The sequence below is a fragment of the Stegodyphus dumicola genome, chromosome 4, assembly GCF_044657685.1.
Source record: "Stegodyphus dumicola isolate Sdum_Otavi_A_Nest chromosome 4, ASM4465768v1".
Lineage (NCBI taxonomy): Eukaryota > Metazoa > Arthropoda > Arachnida > Araneae > Eresidae > Stegodyphus > Stegodyphus dumicola.
The window spans coordinates 83,488,243-83,513,907 of record NC_140771.1 but is presented as its reverse complement, the minus strand read 5'-3'; the positions used below and the strand labels follow the sequence as shown (position 1 = coordinate 83,513,907).

Here is a 25,665-nt window from a genome sequence, read left to right as displayed (position 1 = left end):
TCTGAGGAATTTGTTTTGCACACTTTTTAGTTTTTTTTATGTCATTTTTTGAAGCCGTTGCCCAAGCAGGAGAAGCATATGACATGACAGGTCTTACAGTGGACAGATAAATCAGACTTTTTTTGGCAAGATCTAAGTTTGAATATTTACCAATGAGCGGGTAGAGACATTGCATAACTTTAGTAACTTTACTTGGGATGTGCTGGATATGATGGGTCCAAGTAAGTTTTTTATTTAAAATGACACCCAGATCGCTATCTGGGTGTCATTTTACGCTATCTGGGTGTCATAGCTTGCTTCACGATGGGGACAGGTTCGTTGAAAAGAGTAAGATTTTTCTTAATAGGGATATTTTTCTTTTTCCTTCTAATAATAAAAAGTCGAGACTTGGAAGCATTAATGAGAACCTTCCAGTTGGCTCACTAGGTTTCAATAGCAGGAATATGTTCTTGCAGTTTTCGGATGGGAAAATTACTGTTAGCAGATTTCACAGCCAGCGCCGTGACATCAGGATAACAGGCAACCATATTGTTATTAATGCAACTGAGTATGGGAAAGTTAGTTACACAAAATAAGTACAAAGTTGGATCAATAACTAAACCTTGGGGCAGTTCTGCATGTATTGCTCTAAAATTGGAGAGAACTTTACGAACAGAGACACAGAAGGTGCGTTGAGTAATAAACGAGAGAAGCAGCAAGATGTGTTTTCTATCGAAGCTGAGCAGAATTAGTTTGGAGACTAAACCTTCATGCCAGATGCGGTCAAAAGCTTTGGCCATGTCTAGCATGAAAATAGCAACATTTAGATTAACATGAAGCAACATTTAGATTAACTTGAGAATTCAGTAATCCTGAGTAACTGTTTCGTAGTGGAAAGTCCTTCTCTAAAACCGAATTACTCGGGAAGTAGGAGATGAAAGTAACTCTTCATTCTATTTAAAATAACATATTCAAAGATTTTTACAAGTCCAGGAAGTAAACTAATTGAACGATAGCTGTCCGGCTGCGTGCGTTTCTTTTCAGGTTTCGGGATGAGTATGATTTTTGTAGATTTTCATGGCGTGGGAAAATGCGAAGTAATTAGACAAGCGTTTACAATACTCGTGAGGTTACCGATGATATTTACAGGAAAATGTTTAATAACAGTATTGGAGATATTATAAATTACAGGAGCTTTCGTTTTCCTAAGATTTTGGATAATAATAGAAATTGCCTTAGGAGAAATTAACTTAAAAAGATTCTTGGCTGTGTGACAGTTTAACTAGGCCTGAACATGATAGTGCGAAATTCAAAACCTAGATTTTGGGCCAGCTATTAGGTTGAAATTGTTTTTCTAGATTACTTGCAAAGATGTTAGCTTTAGCGGAATCTGAAATTACAACTTGATTGGGAGAGTTAGGAGGTCTATTGCAGGTGTAGGTGGATTTCATATTTTTAATGAGTGACCTGAGGAACCATCTTTAGTAGTCAGATTTATGAGCTCGTCGTGCCATAAACTGTCCTTATGTGCTTTGATGTCCTTATTTAGTCTGTTAATATCACGTTTAACAGGCGGATCCTAGGTGAGGTAATATAATTTGCGAAGTCTATTTCTTTCCCGCATTTTGCGTCTGATTTTTCCTGGGAGACGATAGAGTTTGTCAGGATTGAAAATAATTTCACTGGCTTAGTTTAAAGCCGAGGTGTTGCAATCCGTTAGCAGATTTACAGCTCTGTCCATTCCAGCACTGTCCTTTAAATCTATAAGTTTGATAGGGCGGCTGTTTAAAATCTTTTCAAAGAGTATCCAGTTTGTAATGAATTTTGTTTTTCGATTGATAGGCTTGGATGCACCTAGTGTCACAACAACAGGCAGATGATCAGGAGAGAGTTCGTATTTTACATCTAGAAACATAGGAATAGTAAGATTAGTTAATAAAATATCCAGAATGTCTGACTGTCCAATTCTGTTGGGTCTGTGTGTGTATTCACTTGGCGCATGAGTGCAGACAGGATTATTAAAGATGTAATCCTCAAAAATTTTGCCATTGGCATTGCTTTGTCTGCAATCCCAAGATGCACTTTTCGCATTTAAATCACCAGCCACAATGGTGGGGGTATCCGAGGGTAGGATGGAGTCCAGTAAATTAAAATTTAACCTATTATGCGGCGAATTATATATTGCATAAAAATTCACATTTTTTTAATCTGGGAGAGTACTATTTACAGATACAATTTCACAATTATGGATTCTTTCCTCTTTTAGGAGACATGAGTGAAGATTACTCTGCGCATAAATCATAACGCCACCGCTTCGGTGGCTTAGTCGGTCACAACGGTAGACACGGTAGTTCGGCACACGTAATTTTTGGCAGGACTGAGCATTTGTTTCCGTGATGAGCTCGATGTCAATTTCCTGTTCAGTGAAGAAGTTTTACAGCTCCTGGATTCAGCTCTGGAGGCCACAGGTACTCCACACTAGGAAGTGAATGTTTGTACACCTTTGAACAAATTTATCCATTAAATGGTGTTACACATTTTGATTCCTGATTTGGTGAACAGTTGTGGAGGGAGCGGAGGGAACTCCACAGCATTGCAGGGAGCAGAATTCCTTCCTTGATTTACGCTGGAGTCATTCGTGCGTCCACGGTTGAATTCACGATTGGCAAAATCACAAAATCGAAGAAAGAATGAAAGACCTCTTTCCTCTTCGGATATAAGTTCTGCCCTTTCCTCTTTTGCAAGTTCGAGGGTGGTGATCTCGTTGGCAATGAATCCTAATAGCTTTCCCATGGCCTAAAATTAAAAAGCAGAATGCCGAAAACGAATTTAGCACTGGTGTGTATAAACACGTGTTTGTATACAGATGTAAACAAACAAGTTATATTTTTAATCGCAAACAAAACTGCAGAGCGTTTCACTAAAAGCAAAATTTGAACTCTCTTGCAACAGTAAACAAATCGCAGTAACAGTCGACTTGAACTGCTAATTCAATAGCAATAACTGAACTAGTTAAAGAGCCTCATTGTATGTCGTTTTGACATTATGCGTTCGTTCGCTATAAATGTCTGATTCAATTTTCAAATTGTTACCGCCAAATATTACCGTCCTGTATTATATTTAAAGAAATTAAATAACGAAGAATCTGCATAAATGTACGTATTTTTCTCGCATTGGGATAAAACAACGGTACTTAGAGCCATCCAGTTTGAACAACGTTCGTTTCCACCCGAATATGGGCATCTGGAAATTCCAATTTGGACTTTGTTTTATTATCGACTTCATAATTTGTAAAATTTTATTGAATTTTTGATTAATAAACTCAGCGATTTAAAAGCGAGCAATGGCAACACTGTACGGAAAAAATAAATAAATAAACATTTTTATCTCCAGCGCGCGGAACTGTGTTTTGGAAATTCTAAAGATCATTTTTAAATTATTTTGCGCTATTGCTGTTGAACTGAATTTTATGGTTTAAGTGCAAAGAGCATGATATTTAATAAATAAAGGTAACATTAATTATGAAATTCTCTTTGAAGATAGAAGCGTCAGACCACTTGCAGCTCACACCTTCATGGGAGGAGATGACAACTTTTTTACTTAGATCCTCAATTGTTAGCTATTTATACTTCCAATGCATCTGATTTTGATTGAAGTTCTTCTGTAGCTTCGTTGAATAATTGTATTTAAATTGTGTTGTATAGTTGTTTTGTATTGTGTTGTATTTAGCACTACTGATTGATGTTATTTAATTGTATTTGAATTGTCATTGGAACTATTGCTGTAGTGTATCTTCTCGTATTGCTGTCATTGATTTCCATTGTCTTGGGTCCTCCTTGAAAGCTATGATCGCTCGTCACATTTTGCGAACTTGTCCGATTGGATTGTCTTGCTCCTTTTGGTACTTCTCTTCTTCCCCTTATCTCCGTTTTCTCATCTGAGATTTTCTCCACGTCCGGATTTATTTATGTCAAGTGCCTTTGGACTTTAATTCTGGAACCGGCAACATTGCTCTTCGCAATAGCTCGGTCAATTATAGAGTCTAAGTCTAAATCTGCTCTCAGTACTTGCTGTCGTTAGCTGTTAGCTCAGCGTAAGTTCCGAATATGGCTTCTCTCTTTAGCTGCGTCTAGCATTCTGTTGTGTTTAATGTTCATAGTAGTTTGAAGTGTAATCTGTGATATTATGAAGAGTTATGGACTATTTTTGTGGAAAGTTTCAGATCTCTCAAGTGTTTATTTTGTTAAAATAAATTTTATCAACCTATCATCGGAGCTGTGTGCATTCAGTCTATTACGAATCCGTATGCAAGCAACAATAGATATTTAAAGAATATTCAAAGAAGAATACTTTATAGATTTGAAAAATTATACGAATGTAATGCACCTAATTGATAATAACGCAAAATTATGTAAAGGACTAAGAAAGGACGCATTCATAGAGAACATTCTAAAGCAAACTAAACTTGCAGTATTTTCTCTTTACACATGGGTTATATCCTTTATTTCAGTTTAAATAAACGTTCAGATTAGTTTTTTCATAGCTACGGATTTTGCCCACATTAGTTTGCAATGTAAATTATTAGAACAGCTACAAACGTAAAAGAGAAGTATGCAATATCCACGGAAGAACTTTTTTTCAAGCTAAACAGTAAATGTGAAACATAAAATAGAAGATTTATTTTTGATTTAAAAACTCAACGATTTCAAAGCGAGCAATGTACAGGAGGAAAAAACATTTTATCTCCAAAGAGCGAGATTGTCTATCGGATATTCTAAAGATATGCTGTTTTTAAATATTTATTGCTGTTAAATTGAACTTTATGAGGTTTCAATGAGAAGAATATGTCATTTAATAAATAAGGGTAAAGCACAAAACGTTAAAAAATTTCCCCTTTGGGAGTATAAGTAAAGAATTCTGTAATTTTAGAATAGATAAAGAATATAGTTTAGCAAAGATAAAAAATTCTGTAATTTCAGATGTAAGGTCTTAATTCCGTCCGCAAATTAAGGCTTTAAACCTTATTTAGACTGACTGTGACCTGTGAAAGTATAACAGAGTCCTAAGAAGGTTTTTAAAACATCTTTTTATTTCAAACATGACTTTCACAGTTTCTGTGCACAAATTAAAACTCCACCAATTGCTGGTATTAGGTGACGGAAAACTGAATTCACAGATTTAAATCGATTCGTAGGAGACAACATATAACGTATTTCCTTGCGTACTTTTTCCCTCTTTTCCTTAATTTTATCTCCCAAAAATCGTGAGGAGGAAATGATAAGATTCATTTAATTTTTCCGAAACGTGCGGTTACTATAAGAGCATAGTAAAAAGTAGTCGTGGATAAAATACAGGTAACTATCGCAATATTATTTCTTTAAAAGAAACCTTAATTCCAGTCAATCAGATATTAACATTACAATATCAGTAATATTAATATTACAATATCTAATAAGGTTCCTTTGATTCTACTTGAATCTCGCCCTAAAATCGTCTATAAATAATTAGAGATGGTGAATGCTCAGCCGAACAGGCGAAATCTTAGATCGAATTCAGTTCGTGTTTGGTTAGCAGTAATGGGTCGGTTCTTGTAATGGGCAGTAATGGGTCGGCCTAGCATGAAACTCGACAGCTAGAAGCGAAAGGTTCGTGGTAACTTCGAAAATAGTTTGTGAAGGTTTGTCTCTGTTAGTAAGACAAAAACAACCACTACATGAACGAATCCATTTTAAAATTAAGGCGACCTCGCTTTCTGAAAGCACTGACGAAGGGGACTATTCTGCGAATATCTTTAAACTTTTCAGAATTTTGTGCTGAAAAACTAAGCGGGAAATACACGAGAGGGGAAATATGGTAAATGGTCTAACTAAGCATTGACTCAAATTCTAATTGGGCGATTTTAATTTCGTGTTGCAAAATGACTAATGTAGTACCAGAGCACCAGAGCTGAACGAGAAGAAAGTACAGTTGGCGAGCGTCACTGCCAAAAGCTTTATCTCTAGAACGTTAAAAAACTCCGCTTTTAATGGTCGCAAATTCTTTGAATCCTGGTTACAGCTAACGAAAAGTAAAAGTGACAACACAGATTCAAATGGGCTAATTAACATAAATTGTATAAAAGAGAAGCGCATGTTGATTTATATTTAAACATGCGACTGATTTCTTATTGATTTTGTTCCAGGTGCAGCAATTCCTCTCCTTTCTCACGTTACACCTACAACAGATCAGTCGCAGCAGCGAATAAATCCCAACGATTCATCAGGAATTAAATCAGAGCCACCACCTTCCCCATTACTAACACCCGATTCCAGTCCTGGACCACCAGTATCTGGAAGCCAATGGCCTCAGCAAGGATCTTCCAGGAGAGGGAACTTACAATTGTGGCAATTTTTGGTTTCATTACTTGATGATCCCTCAACAAATGGAAACTTCATATCTTGGACAGGGAGAGGAATGGAATTCAAGTTAATTGAGCCCGAGGAGGTAAAACAAAATACGCTGTCAAAAAAACAAATAAGTGAAAAGTTTATTCGTGTGATAAAAGTAAACTTTACACTTCATTTAGTGATGTTTAAATGTATTAATTTGCCATTTTAAGTTTATAGTAGTCTGAAAGTAGTCAAATAGCGACTTTTTTTTTCAAATGGCGGGCACTTACCTATAACGGAATTGGCCACTACTAAGGCCAGAAGTGGTAGCCATTTTATTGTGGAGGCACCTAATAGGCGGCCACCGTTACCTCCTATGAAGAGACAGACAATTTTACATCCAATGCCTTCTCCGGAATTCGAACCCGGGCGGTTTGGTATCGCAGTCAGGCTCCTCTAACCACTATACCGTCTGGGCGGCATAATGATAATATAATGGGAACTAAATTTTAATGCAAGACATGGCGAAAAATTCCCTCAGTATATTCATAAACAAAAGATTCTTACCTAAATAAAGAAAAAGTGTTCGTGTTCTTTCAAAGTAACATCCATCGTTTTTGCAATGTACTTTTATAAAGGAGAGTACAGTTTCTGAAAAGTGCGGAAAAAGTAGTACTCTTTCTGTACCGCATGGCTTTGAATATCTGTAATACCCGAAAATCATTCTATTTTTCAAGATTTCAAGTGTGAGAACAGGAAAAGTTGACTTATTTTAAGATCAGGTGAGTATGGTTAATGATTAAGGACTATCGTTCCTCTACAAATGTTAAGTTTCATGAAGAGGGCCAAATGTGGTCGAGCATTACCATGGAAAAGGAATCAAGAGCTCACCTTGGCCTATCCTGAATGTACATGACGAATCTTTTGCAATAAATCTATCAGAGCATTCTTGCATGAGTTAGAACGATGGATAGTAGCCATTCCCGAACAATACGTTCAGTATTCACACATTTGAAACAAAGATAAATAACGCAATAGATACTTTAATTCAGTGTGGTGGTTGTCAGCAGAATAGGATGCAGAATTATAAGGCCGTGGTTGGAATACCGGTTAAGGGATAGATGTTTTTATCTGTGTTCTTCCATTCGATGTTTTGGTCTTTCTCAACGAATGCTAGTGGTTTTCAATAATATTTTACAGGCGCAAAGAATTTGTGCAACAGAAAAATTCAGTGGAAAAATATCAGAACAAAGCACCATTTCATGTAATATTTTCCAATTTCACAGATCTTGAAAACCTATCACTCTTTCAAATTTTATGTTTAAATATACATATATTGAGTATTTCTATTTAAATATGCATCCGACTGACATTCGACAAAACTAACAATTACTCACATTAAAAACTGAATAGTGATTTATTAAAACTTTAATTGCTTTGTTTGTTAAATAGTAACAGACAGATTAAATTTGGAAAGAAAATTAAATATATTACTTTTTGCCGATGGCAACACGCTGTCGTGTGGAGGAGAGAAGTATTTTGGGCACTATCAACATATAGCTTTTAAATCTCTGAGTTTTCTGAAAATTTGAAGCATAATTTTCTTAAGCTTTGTCGACTAGCAACACACTGTTTTTAAATTACTAAGTTTACTAATCAAAATTTAGGAAAACAAAAGAAAAAAATCTGATGAGTACACCACATGACTTCCTTGTACGCAATATTAAATTATACGCATTTTTTCTTGCATTTCATTTAAATTTATTGGATTGAATTAAATCTACTTCGCCGACAGCGCATAAACCACAATAGAATAAATGCATTCTTTAAAATTCACTCTAGTATTTGTTTACGATAGCGACACTCTGGCGCTAGATTCACTTAACAGTATTATATTTCGTTCATATTATAACTCATAATGCACAAAATTTATATCATTTAAAGAATAGAATTAGCTAATCGTTGCCATATGTTCTACTCAAATACTATAATAAAGATAGAATGATATATGAAAGAAATTAAGCAAACAAAACAAAAGAGAAACAGTTTTTCACAGACGATTGAGTATTTCTCATTCAATTAATTCAGCTCTCACTTCGCGAGAAGGCAAAAATGCATAAAAACTCAAAATATCTATATTAAAAATTACGAAGTAAATCTTAAACACTTATTTGCTCGAAAAAATTCCAGAAAGAATTAAGCATGATTTAATTGGCAATAATAAATAATAATAAATCTTTGTTGTTGCGAAGCTAAGTTTCTCTAGATTGGCAACAAATCCACTAGTCTGCTGTTTCAAATGTAAACAATCAATGGCCGCCATAAAAAAAAAGGCTTTGTGGCACTTAAGCAACTTTAAAATTGTTGATAATTCTAAAAATATTGCATACAGATTTACTAAAGGCATAAAAACCTTAACCGGAAGATAAAAACAACATAATTCAATCATTTTTAAAGCAAAAAATGTACAATTTACAAACATATACGAGTAAAGAAACTGAGATCACTGAGCCGGGTAACAGAGTGGGTATATTATAAATATATTTATATACGTTTGGTGGGGCCGATTGCAACCAAAATACGAGGTGCACATCTACATGTTATAGCAGTCCTATATACAAAATTTCAACGTTCTGAGGCTCTCGTTTTCGAGTTATGCGAGATACGTACGTACGCACGTACGTACATATGTTCGTACAGACGCCACGAAAAATTCTCTTCAGAATTAATTTTAAAGCAGTTTTATAATTTTTTTGAAGGAAAAGAGTATTTTATTCTGTCCTTGCGTACAGATATCACGCAAAAACATCGTTAAATTGCATTCGATAGCGGTCAGAATGGATATTTTCGTTGAAATATGCTGCCTGAAACTTCGCGATTACAATACTTCCTTTTTACTTCGTACAAGGAAGTAAAAAGGAGAAAAAAAAAAAAGGAACAGTATATAATGATTTTAGTGAGTTCAGTTAGTGTCATTTCATAAAAATGTTAAATATTTCTAATTAAACATCACTTGATCTAAATGCATTTTTATTTCAATCATTATAAGAAAAGTATTATAGGAAAAGTAGTCTTAGAACTGTGTTTATTGTTTTTAAATCGCTTAGTTTGTTACTCAGTAGCCTTCCAGATTATATGAAAGTTAGCTATCTTTCTAAATGACAACATGCTGGGGGTGGAAAACAAAAGTATATATTTTATTTCCGGCAATACAAACACACTGCTTTCAAATAACCAAATTTTTTTTATTGAACTTGCAAGATAAATATTTTGCCCTCTTTGATAATTGAGAATTTAATAATAACAGCTTATTTCTAAAATATAAATTATGAGTTCAATCGTTTAGAAATAAAATATCTCTTTGCAGGTAGCAAGACGTTGGGGCATACAGAAGAATAGGCCAGCCATGAATTATGATAAACTTAGTCGCTCATTGAGATACTACTATGAAAAAGGAATAATGCAAAAAGTTGCAGGTAATATAATTTAATCCTAATATACACTCATTGTTCACAAAAGGTTTTACCCGATTTTTGATTTCCTAACCGTTGGTCGTAGACATATATAGGGGGTCCCAAAAAAAAAAAAAAAAAACTTTTGCGGTATATGAAGCTCTAGCGATTTATCTGCTCAACCAATCGAAATGAAATTTCAGATATTGTTACTTGAATGTGTGCGCTCGAGATTGGGATGATTTCAAATAATTACAGTGAAACACGGTGTGAGCCACGATTACAGTTAAAGTGAAAAATTTGACATTTTCAAAGAGCAATACCCACTTGTTTCATGGGCAAACTGATCAGCGCATTAAAAAACCAAAATGGCATTGGAACAATACACGTATGACAAAAATAAGCATTTGCAAAGAAAAGCATTATAATAGACCACTAATAACAGAAGAGAGGACAGGGGGAAAAAACTTTTATTTGAATTACTAGTTTTTAATATTGCGCCTTCACACAGGATAATGTATTACATGAGGAAGATTGTTTACGACAATGACGAGCGTAATATCGCAGGAGGAATCTGTATAACTTCAAGTTTTACGGCATCTTTCAGTTCTGACAAATCTCGTGGATCTGATGTGTACATGTTAGATTCCAGATAACCCCAAAATCAGAAATCCGTCGAATTGAGTCGGGAGATCACGGTTGCCATTAAACTGCAAACTAACGGGAGATAACTATCTCGAAACATTAAGAGGTTATCACATCTAGGGATGGGCTCCGCTAGACGGGACTTTTCTGAGAAACGAGATTCTGGTAGCACTGGTTTTAAACGGGAGGATTCCTAGAAAAAACAGCTCCGATGGAAGCGAAGTCCCGCCTAGCTACGGAAATGATGTCCCGGCTACGCGGGATATTTTGAAACTTCACCGAAAATGTTTTCGTCTGCAGCTCTGTCCCGGGTAGATATAAACCTATCAGACGAAAGTTCTGTTTCAGAAGAATCACGTGATCCCAATCTGAGCGATAATCGATTACTGTTTGGCGTTCAAGTCTATTTAGTATGTAAAAATGGTACTCTAGCTACGTAGGTGTCGTGGAAATGTGCGGGTTCTGAGAAATGACCCTTTCGATGCTCAATCTCGCGTAGATGAAACTTATGTGTAAGGAACTTTACACACGTTGAAAACTTGTAATTCCAATGAAACTTATTCGCCTCTCCTGCGTTATCATTGGACCTTTAGAATACTCTTCTTTGCAAATGTTTTACGCCAACAATTATCATCATACGTGTATCGTTCCAAACCCATTTATGGTTTCTCAAAGTGCTGATCTATTTGTGCAGGAAAAAAACTGGGTTTTGCCATTCGAAAGTTTTGAAATGTTTTCACCGTAACAGTAACTGTGAGAGCTCTATTGTTTGAAATCATCACAGTCTCGACGCATTGCTTCAAATAACAATATCTGGATTTTCATTTCGATTGGGTGAGCGAATAGACCGCTAAGGATTCATATACCGTTGAAGTTTTTTATGATCATTCTGTACATCCAGCTTACAGAAATGGTTGAAATGAAACAAAGACTCATCTTTGGACATTTTTAAAGACACGAATTTTGTAAAAATTACGAATTTTAACGTTTTATACGATCTTTCGGTTCTTATATGATTGAAAATTTCGTGCTCGTTATAGAAAATAAAACACAAAATGTTTGATATCCGTGCGACAAAAATTGACTGAAATATTTAATTTCAAAATTTGCAATATTTTACTTCATTTTTAATGTGCATTTGGGTGTCGGTAAGTAAATAAAGTAGAACAATTCGATGTTGATCTCCGGCCCTGTAAATGTCATTCTATGATGTGTCTTTACTCATAATTTTTTATATGCCGAAAGAATATTTTTTACAATTTTGTAATTTTTAAAAATCTAAAAGTAGGTTATTAATGTTCTCATGATATATTATTTTAGAATTATAATCTAGCAATCGGGAAAAATTGATTAATTTACAAATATTTTTCAGTTTTAATAAATGCAAATAATATTACGAGTTAGATGCATGCCAATATGGAAGCCTCGCAATGTTTTCCAGAATGCAAATTTTATAAGATTCTTTCCATAAGATCTCCACTGTGAAAAAGGTTGATGATGAATACTATTCACAGTAATCTGCATAAAAGTGCTAGCCACTTAACATCAGAAACCTTTCTCTAAACAAATATTTTATTTTTTAGTTACGTAAATATTTCCCTCTTCAATTTGTGTACACTAAATATATTAATATCGAATATCTGGGTTAATTTTTGCCATACATTTTGTGTTTGAATATTGAATTGTTATAGCAAGAACAAAATTTTCCTAGATTAAGTATAGGAACTGAAGAAAAGTGTCAAAAATTAGATTTCGTATTTTATACTAAATCGATTTCTTTTAATTTAAAAATGCGAAACATGAATATTTCCATCTTGAAATATTCACGAAATAATGAAAATCATTTTTGTAATTGAAATACAGTGGTACCCCGGCATAAGTCATTTATCAATTCCAGGTACTTGGCCGTATGTATTTCAAACGAATTTTTCCAATAACAAAATAAAGTCATTGATTCGTTCAATCCTACTGTTATTATTATAAAACTGTTTTACACTAAAGCGAAAACAAAGCGGATGAAATATATACTGAACGTAAATTAAGCATTTTATATGATGCTGTACATGATTTTTTTCTGATATCCGGATCAAAAGCAATTTTTAAATCTGCTCTGACAACTCTGATCTTTGTTTGCTAATCGACTTCATCTCCTTAGCAAAGCTAGCCGATTTAGCGCCTTTGTTTCTCACAACCGTACTTGGCATACTGTACGCAATAGCCAAGCCCCGGGTATGCATGGCGTCTTCAACAATCTTTTTTTCATCTCTATGGTGATCCTTAAAAACTTTCAACGTTGTTGACTGTTCTCGTTAACTTTCTTGCAACTCATTGTTAATGAATTAACAAAACATTATGCAAAGAAGTATTATTGACTTGAAAATTCAGTTATAGAGCGGGTTGTTTACTGAATATGACCAACAAGCGTATTGACGCTCAGATATACTAGATATAGTCATAGAATTGTCTCGAAAGAGGTAAACAAGTGTAGTTAGTGGCGTAGCGAGGGGGGCAAAGGGGTGCATGAAGCCCCGGGCGCCGCTCGTAGAGGGGCGCCAAATGGTCTCCAAACAAGATTTTTCGGAAAATTTCAGTTTTTATTTTGATCGATTTCTGGAAAATATATTTAAAATTAATAACTATTGTAATATAATTAATTATTTATTTTCTTGATTTGTCTGATAAAATGTGTAATAAAATGTTTGCAGCACATTAACCAAAACGTTCTTTCTGACAATTTTATTTTTCCAAAATAGAGATATATTTTTATTTTTTTAAACGAAATGCACGTATATCTCCCCCTTTTTATTTTAAAACGATAACACAACCTTGTTTCGAATTTCTCAAACATATCCAGTTTCCAAAATCCGATTCCATAATCTGGAAATGACATTTTGGGAAAATCGTAACGCTTCCGCTACAATGGATTGCGTTTGACTCTCCTGTAAACGACTGATGGTCTTCCAGTCTACCGATTCAACTAAGTCATCTTACTGAGACATCGAACTGACTGCTACAAACAGTCAACTCTTGTCAATTGTTTTTGATCTCCTACAACAAAAGGAATGTGCAGGTCGCTTTTCACTCCTTATCTTAAACGCATAGTTTTCGACGTCAGTGACTAAATTTGCATATTCCCAAGTTTGTAAACGTTATAACTTCACTTTATAATCTCTTCTATTTCCCTTTGTTCAAAAAGGTTATCGATTATATGGTTATTTCATACCGAACCCACAATATCCCCTAATTATTTTGAGCAGTAAATGTGACTGCATGACGTTACTCCGCAGTAGAAAAGAAACGGAACCTAAAACTCCACTACAGATCTATAGAGAAAATGTTTTTCCAAACCTAAGAGTCGCACTTCAAATACTACTTATTATTTCATTACCAAATGCTAGTTCATAGTACATAGTTATCAAATGCTAGTGTATACATAGTAATTAATTGTATTCATGTATTATATTATTATTAATAAATGTAAGTGCCCAACCAAGTCGAGGTGTACGTGATTGAAGCGAGATGAGGGCAAATTAAAATTTTTAAGTTGGCTGGTGGTGTGTCTGACAATTTTAGATCTTTGGCACTCCAAGCACGAACGTGTCCGGTTGGCTATGTCCTTTTGCATGCTAGGCCATACGAAACGTTGCTGTATCAGTTTCCTCGAAGCCTTGATGCCAGGATGTGACAGACGATGTAACTGACTAAAAATGGCATGACGAAACCCGGAGGGAAAGTCGAAATCTTGAATTCTGAACATCACAATAAAGTGATTTTCCAGGTGACAGCTGCATACGCTGCAAGTTGAGATTGGTGGAGGATTTGCTTTTTAAGAGGGTTTGCAGTTCTGAATCCCGGTGTTGTTCATCCGCAAGGACAGCAAAGTTTATTGGCAAAGGAACGGCTAGTTGTTCAATACGAGGCAAGGTGTCTGCAACAATATTCTGCGAACCCTCAATATAACGAATATCTGTTGAAAATTGCCACGAGAAGAAGCTTCATCCAAACGCTGTTGAAAAGTACAGTTTAAGAGTTTGTGATCTGTGAAGATCATGAAAATGCGTTCCTCTAGCATAGGTAGAAAATATTTGACAGCTTCATAAATTCCCAATAATTCGCGATCGTGAGTGAGAAAAATATGAAAGTGGTATCCATAATTCTTGATCTTTCTGTTGTAAAACTGCTCCTATACCTGTTGTTGATGCGTCAACTTGTAGAGACATTAGGTTATAAGCAGAAGATATGAAAAATATGCAACGCCTTCTCCGGGAATCGAACCGCGGACCTCTGAAGTACCGGCCCAGCGTGCAGAACCACTACACCACGAAGGAATGCTAGGAAAGCGGGAGAAATATCTTATAAACGTAAAGTTATAATAGTTTAGATGTGGAATGATACTGCAAATTTGTTGCCGAAATTAAATCATTTTTGCTTTTTTGAAACGCTTCGCGAGATTCTATGGTCCAGGTTCCAATCAAAAAAGAATTTAGATGTGCTTGTATGGTCGCTGCATGAGGTAAGAAACGTCGATAAAAACTGAGCATAGCAAGATTCTTAAGTCCTTCACTGAAGATGGTTCGGGTATATTGCGGATAGCGGTGACTCTATCTGGAAGGGGTCGAACGCCATCAGCGGAAATTTCATGACAAAGAAAGGATACTCTTGGTTGGCCAAAAACGCATTTGGAAGGATTAAGACTGACACCGTACCTTTGAAAACGCTCAAAAACGGTTCTCAAATGTGATGGGTGTTCTTGCTCTGAAGAGGAGGCGATTAAGACGTCATCAAAATAAGGTACACAAAAGTGGAGGCCGATTAACACCTGATTCATGAAGCTTTGAAACGTTTTAACAGCATTGCATAAGCCTAAAGTCGTGACGGGGAAACTCAAATGGACCAAAAGGCGTAATAATCGCAGTTTTTGGAATATCAGCTGGGTTAACGGGCACTTAGTGATACGCCCGCTCAAGATCAAGGGTTGTAAAAATAGCTTTTCCTTCTGAAACTTGCATACAGTTTTGAATGTACGGAACTGGGTAACGATTAGGAATTGTAGCTACATTTAACCGACGATAATGGCCACACGGGCGCTAGTTACCTTTTCGTTTCCGAACTAGATGGAGTGGACTGGCCAATGAACTTTTTGAAGGACGGCAAATTCCCTGTTCCATCATGTATTGAAATTCCTCTTTGGCGGCTTTAAGCTTGTCCGGAGGTAAGAGTCTTGGTTTAGCTGAAAATTGGAGGTCCGGTAGTTTCAATATAATGTAGTACATCGTCCTTGCTCTCGGAAATACCCATAACTGGGCGCGTGTTTGTACGGAATTCCCTGAGAAGTTGATGACATGGGGAGTGACCCAAAATCAGTTTAATGCTCAAATCTTGACTATTACGAATTACTCCCGGATAAGTTAAGTTGGTTGTGGAATCTATCAAACGGCGATTCTTAAGATCGACAAGCAAAGAAATTTTTGAAAAAAATCAGCGCCACTAATAGGATTTGAAACAGTAGCAATAATGATTGACCATTGGATGTTGCGGCGCAATCCTAAATCAACAGATATCAGGCGTTCACCAAAAGTTTGAATAGGAGTTCCATTTTCTACATAAAGTTATAACTTGGTAAGGCGCTTTTGTTCGTGAAAATGTGGTGGAACGACAGAAACATCAGTTCCGGTGTCTACAAGAAACCTTAAGCACGAATTCTTTTCGATGACGAAAAAGCGTGCAAAATTCCGGCCGCTGTCGTTCACAGCTTCGAGCAACGGCCCTTCTCGTTTCCCTGGTCGTTATAACGACATGGTGGGCGGCATTTGTTTGCCTAGTTTCCAAATCTGTGGTGGTAAAAACAAATACCCGGGTTATGAATACCCGGCTTTCATAACGTTTCCTCAGTGGGCTACGACGTGTATTTCGACCACGTGATGTGGAGCGGTTGCGCTGAAAAGGTTCAGCTTGGATGGCTACTAACTGAACAACCTGTTTGGACAAATCATCAATTTGAGCCTGTAACGCCACAGGACAGGACAGGAGAAAAGTGTAAGGGGCACCATTACGTCGCCATAGGCAGAAGTGGTATTGCCCCTGTACACTAACTATCCAGGGGAGCCCCGCGTCGGCATTTATTGAAAAATCAAAAGGTGGTACATACATTCATTATACATACATTCGTTAAACATACATTGATTATACATAAATTTGACATGTAACATTTGAAATTTAACATTTACCATACATTTTATATACTAGGCATTGTAACTTTATGAGTTTTTAGGCGAATCACAGAGTTTTTAAGGTACACAGTTCATTTGGTTCATTGGGTTTGTAAGGATATTCGAATCGTATTAAGTTCATTGAGTTCATATAGTTCATAGAGATCATGGCGTTTAGAGTTCATAGGGTTTGTAAGAGAAACAGTTCTGAGTTATACAGACAGTACATACATTTATAGGAGATGTCCCTGGCACAGTTCACGTGAAGCTTAGATAGTTTATAAGGTGCACGGTTCTTATGATCTATTGAGTACACTGTTGTTTATGGTTTGATGAGTGTACAGGGTGTATCGTTCATGGTTCGATTCTGTAGTATGCATGGTGCATTGATCATAGTTTGCGAGGTGTACGCGGTACACCTGAGTCACTATTAGTTGTCTCTTGTATACTGGGCTTATTGTTACATATACTATACTTTTGCAGTTATTGCTTATATAGCATATATGGGAGCACCCCATACCTTTCGGCTTGGTTTCTTTGGAGCATTAGGTTTTATGGAGCACCGAGTTTTACGGAGCACTTTTTGGAGCACTGAGTTTCTTTGGAGCGCTGAATTTTACGGGTGGCAAAGGTTGAGCCCATGCCGGTGGAGCACGTCGATGATAGCTTTTATCTTGTTCTACACTCTGGTGTGCTGTATGAGGAAGCGTTTGAAGGAGATCTGTACATCTGCTGGGTGCCTGATGTGGTGGTCTGCGGTCAATGGACACTGGAATAAGTAGTGATCTACATTTCCTTCTTGACCGCAGACACATTGGTTCGTGTTGGCAAGATTTCTTGCGTTGAAGTATGTCGGATATGGCCCATGGCCTGTGATGTACTGTGATAGAAAGTAATGTGTAATCGTACGGGAGGTATCAATTTTTGGTAATAGAGTGTATGTTCGACGACCTTGCAAGCTTGTGTCCCATTCATCTTGCCACTTCTTTTCTGCTAAATATTTTAGGGATATTTTAATGCTGATCTTGGCCATGGTGTCTGGATTGGTGTGCCAATTTGTTCAAGAGCGGTAGTTTTACCTTCGATATCAGAAGAATTATGATGGAAAATGAGTATACAATCAATTATCCAATGAAAGACATCTCGTCACAACACAAACAGTTTAATATTACAATTCTATTTACAAGTCTAATTAAGTGTTAGTTTTAGCTTTGACACCTCAAAGCAATACTCAGAACATAAATGGCATAAAATATTACTCATCAATTTTTAAACACTCGTGAAAAACATCTCAAAAAGTCATTATTCTCATTACTTAAAAACGAAAGTAAACAATAGAACAAACTCGAAAACGTAGATGTAAAAACTCAACTGTTGCCAATCGCGATTTACTAAATTACATAAAAATAAAGATAATAATCAGGTAGAGGTTCAACTTCACAAGCGGCTTGTTTAGCCAATTTGTCTGCTCGTTCATTACCCATTTAGTTAACATGCCCTCGGGTCCATGATATGACGTGTTGCCTGGTACTGTAGATTATGGCGTCTTGGATTAGTCGGGCTATTGCTGAATTTGTTTGAGGATCCTTGATTGCAAATATTGATCACTGGCTATCTGTTATGATGTGCACTGGATCTGCTTGGATTTGATGAAGGATGTGGAGGCTGTGGAGGATGGCTATCAGTTCCGCCTGGAACACGCTGTTCTGTTTCTTTAGATGACCTTGCCATTCTGTAGCTGTGTTGGCGAGATGAAGAATAGAAGCTGCGCATCCTATTTTGTTTTGTATCTTGGATCCATCTGTATATGCTCTATAGTCGGTATTGGGAGGTGGTGAGGTGACATTGCTCTTGAGCCTGTAACGCCACAATAACAGAAGCCTGCACTGCGTGTATTTGCGCTAGTGAATTTTATCAGCAATTTCAGGAAGATTTTTAAGTGGCTCCCTACTGGCCGCTAAAATGGTTTGCATGTTAGATGGGAGTCTATTCGTCCATATTGTTTTAAGAATGTTATCCGTTAGGTTACCGGCGGCTAAGTCTGACATTTTAGACAGCAGTTGAGAAGCCCTCATATCACCCAACCGTAAATCGTGCAACAACTGCTTGATTCTGTCTCGGATTCTTCATTTAATTTTTTTTTTTTTTTTTTTTTTTTTTTTTTTTTTTTTTTTTTTAAGATTTGTATTTGTCCGTCGCCGGTGAATTCAATATTTCACGAGCTGATTGCCATACCTCTGATTCTAACGCGGCGATCGCTGTATAAAACTGAGTTTCGTCAGCAGTAATATGACTCAACTGCGCATCCAATTGAATGAACCATAACGATGGGTCTCAGCGACAAAAAGGCGGTGGCTTAACTGCCACTCGCACCAATTGTGAAGCGGCATCGTTGCCGCCATTCAAATATGCACAATAATTATATGCATAGAAAAGTAATCAGTATGTATATAGTGACACAGTTTCTTGGTTCTTGAAATCAGAGAAATTGGCGGCTCAAATGCAGTAGACGATACATATATCCGCTGAAATTATGACAGAAATATGTTGAGTCACCGGAACGCGGCACAACGCTTGAAATGACAGGTGAAATGTCTTACTTGCATCTCATCACACTGGATAACTTACTGCTGCTCAGAATTTTGACATATAAACTCCATATTCGTGAAACATTGAAGGTTGCTATTCATAATAAATACGTGTCACCAATTATGGTAGTACAATTTTTTGAGACAGATCATTAAATAATTATAACAATTGAATAGAATAAATATTATTTTGTTTTTGGTTGCTATGGGTTATCAGGCTGGCAGAGTTGAGTTGTAGTAGGCAAGTGCCACATATCTATTTATCTATAATGTATATTAAACTTTCAATTGTTTAAAAACTGAACTTTTTAAAAACACTTATATAAATATGTAAAATAAATAACACCTTTTTAAATAATTCTAGATCATTGTATATCTAATTTTTCCGCCGACACAGATGCATTTCCGAATCCAAGGCTGGTGCAGTTAGGTAGGGACTATTTTTAATATATTTTTGAGTATTTTATGGCAGATTCAGAATTTCATTATTATTTGCATTATTTTCTTATTACGAATATATTCTATACATTATATTGTAAGGATCTTAAGTTTTACTAACGTTTATTTTATTTTAAATCTTTACTATCACTTCTTATATTCTACTTCCGGCCAGAATTAAAAGCTTTAACTTATTTATGCAAATTTGTTGGCGAACGCCAAGTACTTAAGTTGTGGCTTTTTCCAAGCAAAGGAGAGGAAGGAGTTAGTAGAAGCAGGCCGCTTGCCTTAGCAGTTTTACTCGGTTGCTGGTTGCCTTCCAGGCCAGAGGTTTAATCCTCTTAATAATTTTAAACGTATTGTAGTGTTAACAGTTCTCTGTACTACATACGGCTTCCTGTTAATATACGGCCAATCTTCTCGGAGGCCCTTGTTTGTTACTCCACAGTTAAGTTAGAGTTTAGTTAATATTTTTATATTCTTACGTTCAGACCACAAGTGGTTGGTCTCTGTATTCCGAAGTCCGGAAATCATTGTAAAGAGTGAAAAATAAAGGGTTTCGTATACCCTTCCTGTGTATCTTGTCTACTTCCCACATTTATTGAACATAGCTTTAGTAAGCTCCCTGTTCCGAGTCAGGTCTTTGAATGTTCCCAAAGCAAGTAAGGCGGAATATTGAACCTGATAATATTACTGAAAGTTTTTTTTGGGGGGGGGCGCCAAAAAGGTATTTTGCCCCGGGCGCCAGTTATGCTTGTTACGCCACTGAATGTAGTGCGAGCCATTGTGACTCAACGGACTTCAGTCGAATTCAAAACAAATACACCAAACAAAAATTTTCGCGGCCAAGTAGAACGTATATTAAGTTGGGCGGAAGTACCACCGAAGCCAAGTGAAGCACGATAGAATTATCAAGGTACCACTGTATGAACAAAGGTTGCGATAATCAAGACCGAGTAAGGACTTTTGTGGACACGGTGGTTTGTGAAACATTTGTCCATCAGATTTGATGGACGGAATGAAATTAATTAATAAATCATGCCATTTTATCTAAAAGAAATTCTTTGTCCCTAAATAACATCTGAATTTTGTCGTTAGATGATTTCTTTCTTCTTCTTTGTTTTATTTTATCTCAAATAAAGCTAAAATAATGATAAAATTTCTTTTCTAGGGGAGAGGTATGTTTACAGATTTGTATCGGATCCAGAAGCTCTTTTTTCTATAAATGTCAAGGAGCAACATGTAGAAAAAATGGATATATCAACTGAATACAATCCTAGACAAAACTCTACAAACAGGAAACTATATTCACCAGACATTAATACTTTTCATCACCACTCAGGACACTGTTCCAGAATTTCTAGAAATCCAGAACATTATGGATACCAACCTCTGACCTGTCTCCAAGACCTGACTTCTCGCCCTACGACTAGAGAAAACAGATGTGTGCACAATACAATGGACAGCTGTGTGTTCTAGGCATTCAGATTATTCCCAATTCTCCCAGCATATGTTCATAACACAAAACAATTGAGTTTTCTTGAGCATCTAAGAATATTTATGGATATTAACTTCAGACGTTTCCTCGAAACCAGCCAGAGATACAGTGGCTCGTATTTGTTTTCGACCACTTGGTGTTTCTCAGTTTTATTTGCAAGTATCAGTTACTAAATATTAGCAAAATATTTTTGTTTTCCTTTCATATAAATAACTGATCATCTGTTTTAAAGCCTTCTTGTTTTGAAAAAAAGTTTTTCAAAATGTGTTAGGTAAAAAAATAATTTATTAAAAAAGTTCTGAAAATGAGCTCATATAATTATTCGGACATTTTGAATAAACAATTTTATATTTAACAAAAACGTCAAAATAAAATGATATTTAATATTTCTTTGCACATTATTTAGCTAAAATTAGTTTTCGCACACTTTGGTATGGATTAAATTAATTTTTTCATGTAAAAATATCCTATTTTTCCCTTTCCTACATAAAAAATGCTTTTAGTAGAGCATTCGAAGAAGGAGAGTGTTTGCTTATTATCTTTTCCAACTAACTCCATACATTGAGAAGTAATATATATATTTCAATGTATGGAGAAGTTTTGATAACTTCAGGCTAGTTACATAATAATCAAAAGCGAACATTTAAGGCTGTATGTTTAGGATCGTTTTGCTGCTAGAATTTTAATCTATTTTGCATTCCAAGTTTCCTTGATGCTTTCAGGTTTTCTTTAAGAATATTTATATATTTATACCAATCCATATTATTTTCGATTAGCACTAAATATCTTACTCCAAAGGCAGAGAAACATACTTAAACCATTATTCCTCTACCCCCCGCGCGTGACATTAGGCCATTATTTTGAATCTATCAGATTGAGATATATTAAATTCAGACTTTTCTGCCAACTTTCTGTGTATAGCTTTGCTCCAATGTGATAAAATTTGGCTTACTATAGATTTTAGGAATGCCAGTCGCACTTGCTGACGAAGTTGATCGTTCATTGTATCGATATGCCTTAAATGGTTCTTCTAGAAGTTTCAAGGTTACTTTTATTGCAAACTGTTCTTCTAAATCTGCTGTACGTTTTACAGTACTAGTTTTTAGATCTTGTTTTATTTTTCATAGAATGAATCTGTCATTCCTTGTTATTAGCCTGAAATGTAGTCCAGACTTCAGAGCATTTTCAACAGTTCCACTCAATTCCTGTCGATTTATTACATCAAAGACAGTTGAAAGGCTTTATTTACATCAAGCACTTTCTGGATCTTTCAAATACTTTTAACATCTCTTAAAAGACGAATTATTAAATCTCTAACAACACTTGTCTTTAATTTGTAGCTCATTAACCTGTTCACTTCAAATATGGAACTGTTTATGCATTTAGCGAAGCATGTAAAATTTCCAAATGCAGACAGTATGTATTTTCATTTAAGACAAAAAAATTGTGACAAGAAACATTGTCAAAGAACAACATTTTGTCTGAATTATTATGTGAGTTCTAATGAAGACTTGAGCAAATTATTTTATTACAAGGAATATTTTGACGATATCTACTGACGATATCTATACAACAAACAAAGCTTAACATAGAGAAAAAATAATATATTAGAAAAAAATTGATATTTTAAAAAGTCTATATGTTTCAATTTTAGCACAAGATCTATGCAAATAAATTTCAAAAATGCAAATGGTTGAAAGCAAATGTGAGCCATTACAGTATGCGTATGGAACAAAATCATTTATGGGTTATCATGCAGTATGCGATCCAGGGGCAGACGGGAGTGATTTGTATAAATGTGCCGCTTCCTTTATGCAAGTTGTAATATTTCTCTAAGGTAGAAAAGTGCTTCACATTAAGAAACAGAAGTGCCCGACACTATTATGAAGTCCATTGTGTTTCATGAAGATTCCGAAACATTCGTTTGAAGATCTAAGTGAATAGTTTGAATAGTCAGTTGAATAAAGGGTGCCTTGGATGCCCATGAGAAGATCTAAGTGAATAATTGCTAACTTCAATGAAGATGATGGCAATCCCTGGAATTTTAGTTTATGCCATGAAACATGCAGCCTTCGTCAAGATTCCATAGCTTTCCTTTGATGATTTAAGTGAATAGTCACCGATTTGCATAAAGATGCCGGAGATATGCTAGTTTTTATACAAAGGGGCCACTTTCATCAAGACATAAGGGGTGCCTGGCACTCTTTCTTATCAAGTTAAATTTACACCACGAAGAATGCGACCTTCAACAGGGTGTCTGAACGCTTATGATCAGATCTTTATTTCAATGAATAGTCATTGAAGTGCATACATGTAAGGTTTGGCACCCTTATGAACTTCGAATTTGGAGGAAGAAACTTTCTCCATCCAACCTTTTATACTCTACATCATAAAGATGCTGGCACCTTTTTATAAGTAGGCTGATGTCTGTCAGGGATACTCTGGCATAAAAATGCCAACACTCTTGTGAAGCCGGTACCGTTATTAAGCTAAGTTTCTGACTTGAAGAAAGAAACATTCGTAGAGGTGCTGGAACCTTTATATCAGAGCATCAGTAGGAGTCTTTGCAAAATACCGTTATAAAGGTAACGGCGGTAAATTGGGGAAAGCCCCTTCCATCGAGATTCCGAAACAAGTGGCTTCTGTCTTGACGAACAATCATACGTCCCTGATAATAAGTACCGCTTTGGTTATTTTTTTTAAAACTTTTTTAGATGGCAGCACTAAAATTGATTTTTATTGTAATCGTTTCTTTTCCCCGTTATTTTATTTCCCATTCAGAATAAAAAAAAGCGTTTTAGTGTCGCTATCTGAGGAACAAATAACTAAAAGCAGTAGATCTCATTCTGCATGATTACCTATTTATGTGCTGCTACGATGATTATTATTGAGGCACACCAAGACAACCATTTTTAGAATTGGAAATGCGAGATTCCATAACTCTACAATGTTCAATTTTTTTAATACTAATTTCGATTTATATTAAAGGATTTTATATTAAGCACTAGCCGCTATACGGCCAGTCGTCTGGCTTTTAACTGTAACGGAAAACAAACGTCCTGTCGACAGACGTCGTATCCAAGTACCTCTCGACAAACGCCCAGTATCCAAGAAAAACATTAAATTTAAAAACTGCACAGAATTATCGCCCTGATTTTTCCGAGTGGCAATAGTGTTGATATCAGCAACAATGGCAACAGTCATATATCAGCAACAATGGCTGCGTGCCATCGATTTGATGCGATTTTGTCAAAAAAACGTAAAATAAAAATATATATATATAATTCGAATTTTGAAAAACGTCGCTTCGGGTGCACTCGCTCTTGTTCAGATGCACCCTATGTACCAAATTTTGTAGCCCTGAGTTTATTAGCTTACGCGCAGCACGAACACACAGACAGATTTTTCCTTTTGTTATACCTGTATGTAGAGATAATTAAGTTGTGATAAACAATTCTCAATAAAAAGCATATTATTAATATGTAAGTTTTATTAATAGTAATGGCCAATGTTAAATCAGATTTTCCTTTCAAAGAATATACATTTATAGTAAAATACAATAATTAGCAATAAAATTATAGTTTTTTTAACTTATTTTTTCATTTTCCTATTTCATTCAATTTTGTAAAATCAATCATGGAATAACATTCGAGAGATAACGGCGATGTTAACAGATTTCATTATTAATGAATGAAAGCTCTATGTAACATACCGAATTATAATAATAATATTTTTTCAATTGCAGCTTGATATAATCTCGAAAACTTTAATATTAAAGTTTCAAAAAGTTAATAAATATTGAAATTTTTGAAAACTATAAAAAATATATTCCTGTCTTCATGAGCTGATTACACTTTAGCGCCTACAATTAAAAGCTAAACGATAATGATTAACCAATTATAGTTTGTCAGTTCAAAGTAGGAGCTTCAAGGACTTTACGCCCTTCCTCATTTACGTACATAACGCTTGTCGTTATCACCATACAGCACTTATTTTCTATACTTCATTTAAGTTTAGGATCAAGCCGATGAACGGATAGTTTAGTGAGCCTTTACATCAGAGATTCCCAATCTTTTCTTGCATAGACCCCCTTACTTTTTTTTTTTTTTTTTTTTTTTTTTTTATAAACGTACAACATTATCGTAAAGCAACAACATAATCGTAACGCCAGGGGGGGAGGAAATAACAATTAGCTGATGTTTTTGTGTTAGCAACAACTGTTTTTGTCAAATATAAAGGATACATTTACAAACTGATGAAGCAATTGCCTTTTGAGCAAAACGTTCTGTTAACAAGCTTCAACGGCCGATATGACTGAAACTAGAGGCGAGAATTTTGCAATAATTCATTAATTTTGCTTTCTTCGTACTTTTTTATTGTGTTTTCTTGCGAAAAGTAATTTAAATTTTGTATAATTTAATAACTTAATTGTATTTCGCAATTTTAATTTTAATTTTGTATGTATCTTAATGGCTTAAAAAATTCATA

The 25,665-nt window shown here is 35.5% G+C and overlaps 1 protein-coding gene across 1 annotated transcript in view; it reads left to right on the top strand.

The window, feature by feature from the left end:
- Window positions 1-24,702, top strand: part of LOC118200578 (uncharacterized) — a 75,892-nt gene extending 51,190 nt beyond the window's left edge. Inside the window, exons 3-5 of the mRNA XM_085814355.1 lie at window positions 6,161-6,462; window positions 9,715-9,823; window positions 20,851-24,702. Of these exons, the coding sequence (XP_085670481.1) occupies window positions 6,161-6,462; window positions 9,715-9,823; window positions 20,851-21,158 (719 nt within the window). The 3' untranslated portion in view covers window positions 21,159-24,702. The remainder of the gene's footprint in view (window positions 1-6,160; window positions 6,463-9,714; window positions 9,824-20,850) is intronic.
- Window positions 24,703-25,665: the final 963 nt, after the last annotated feature.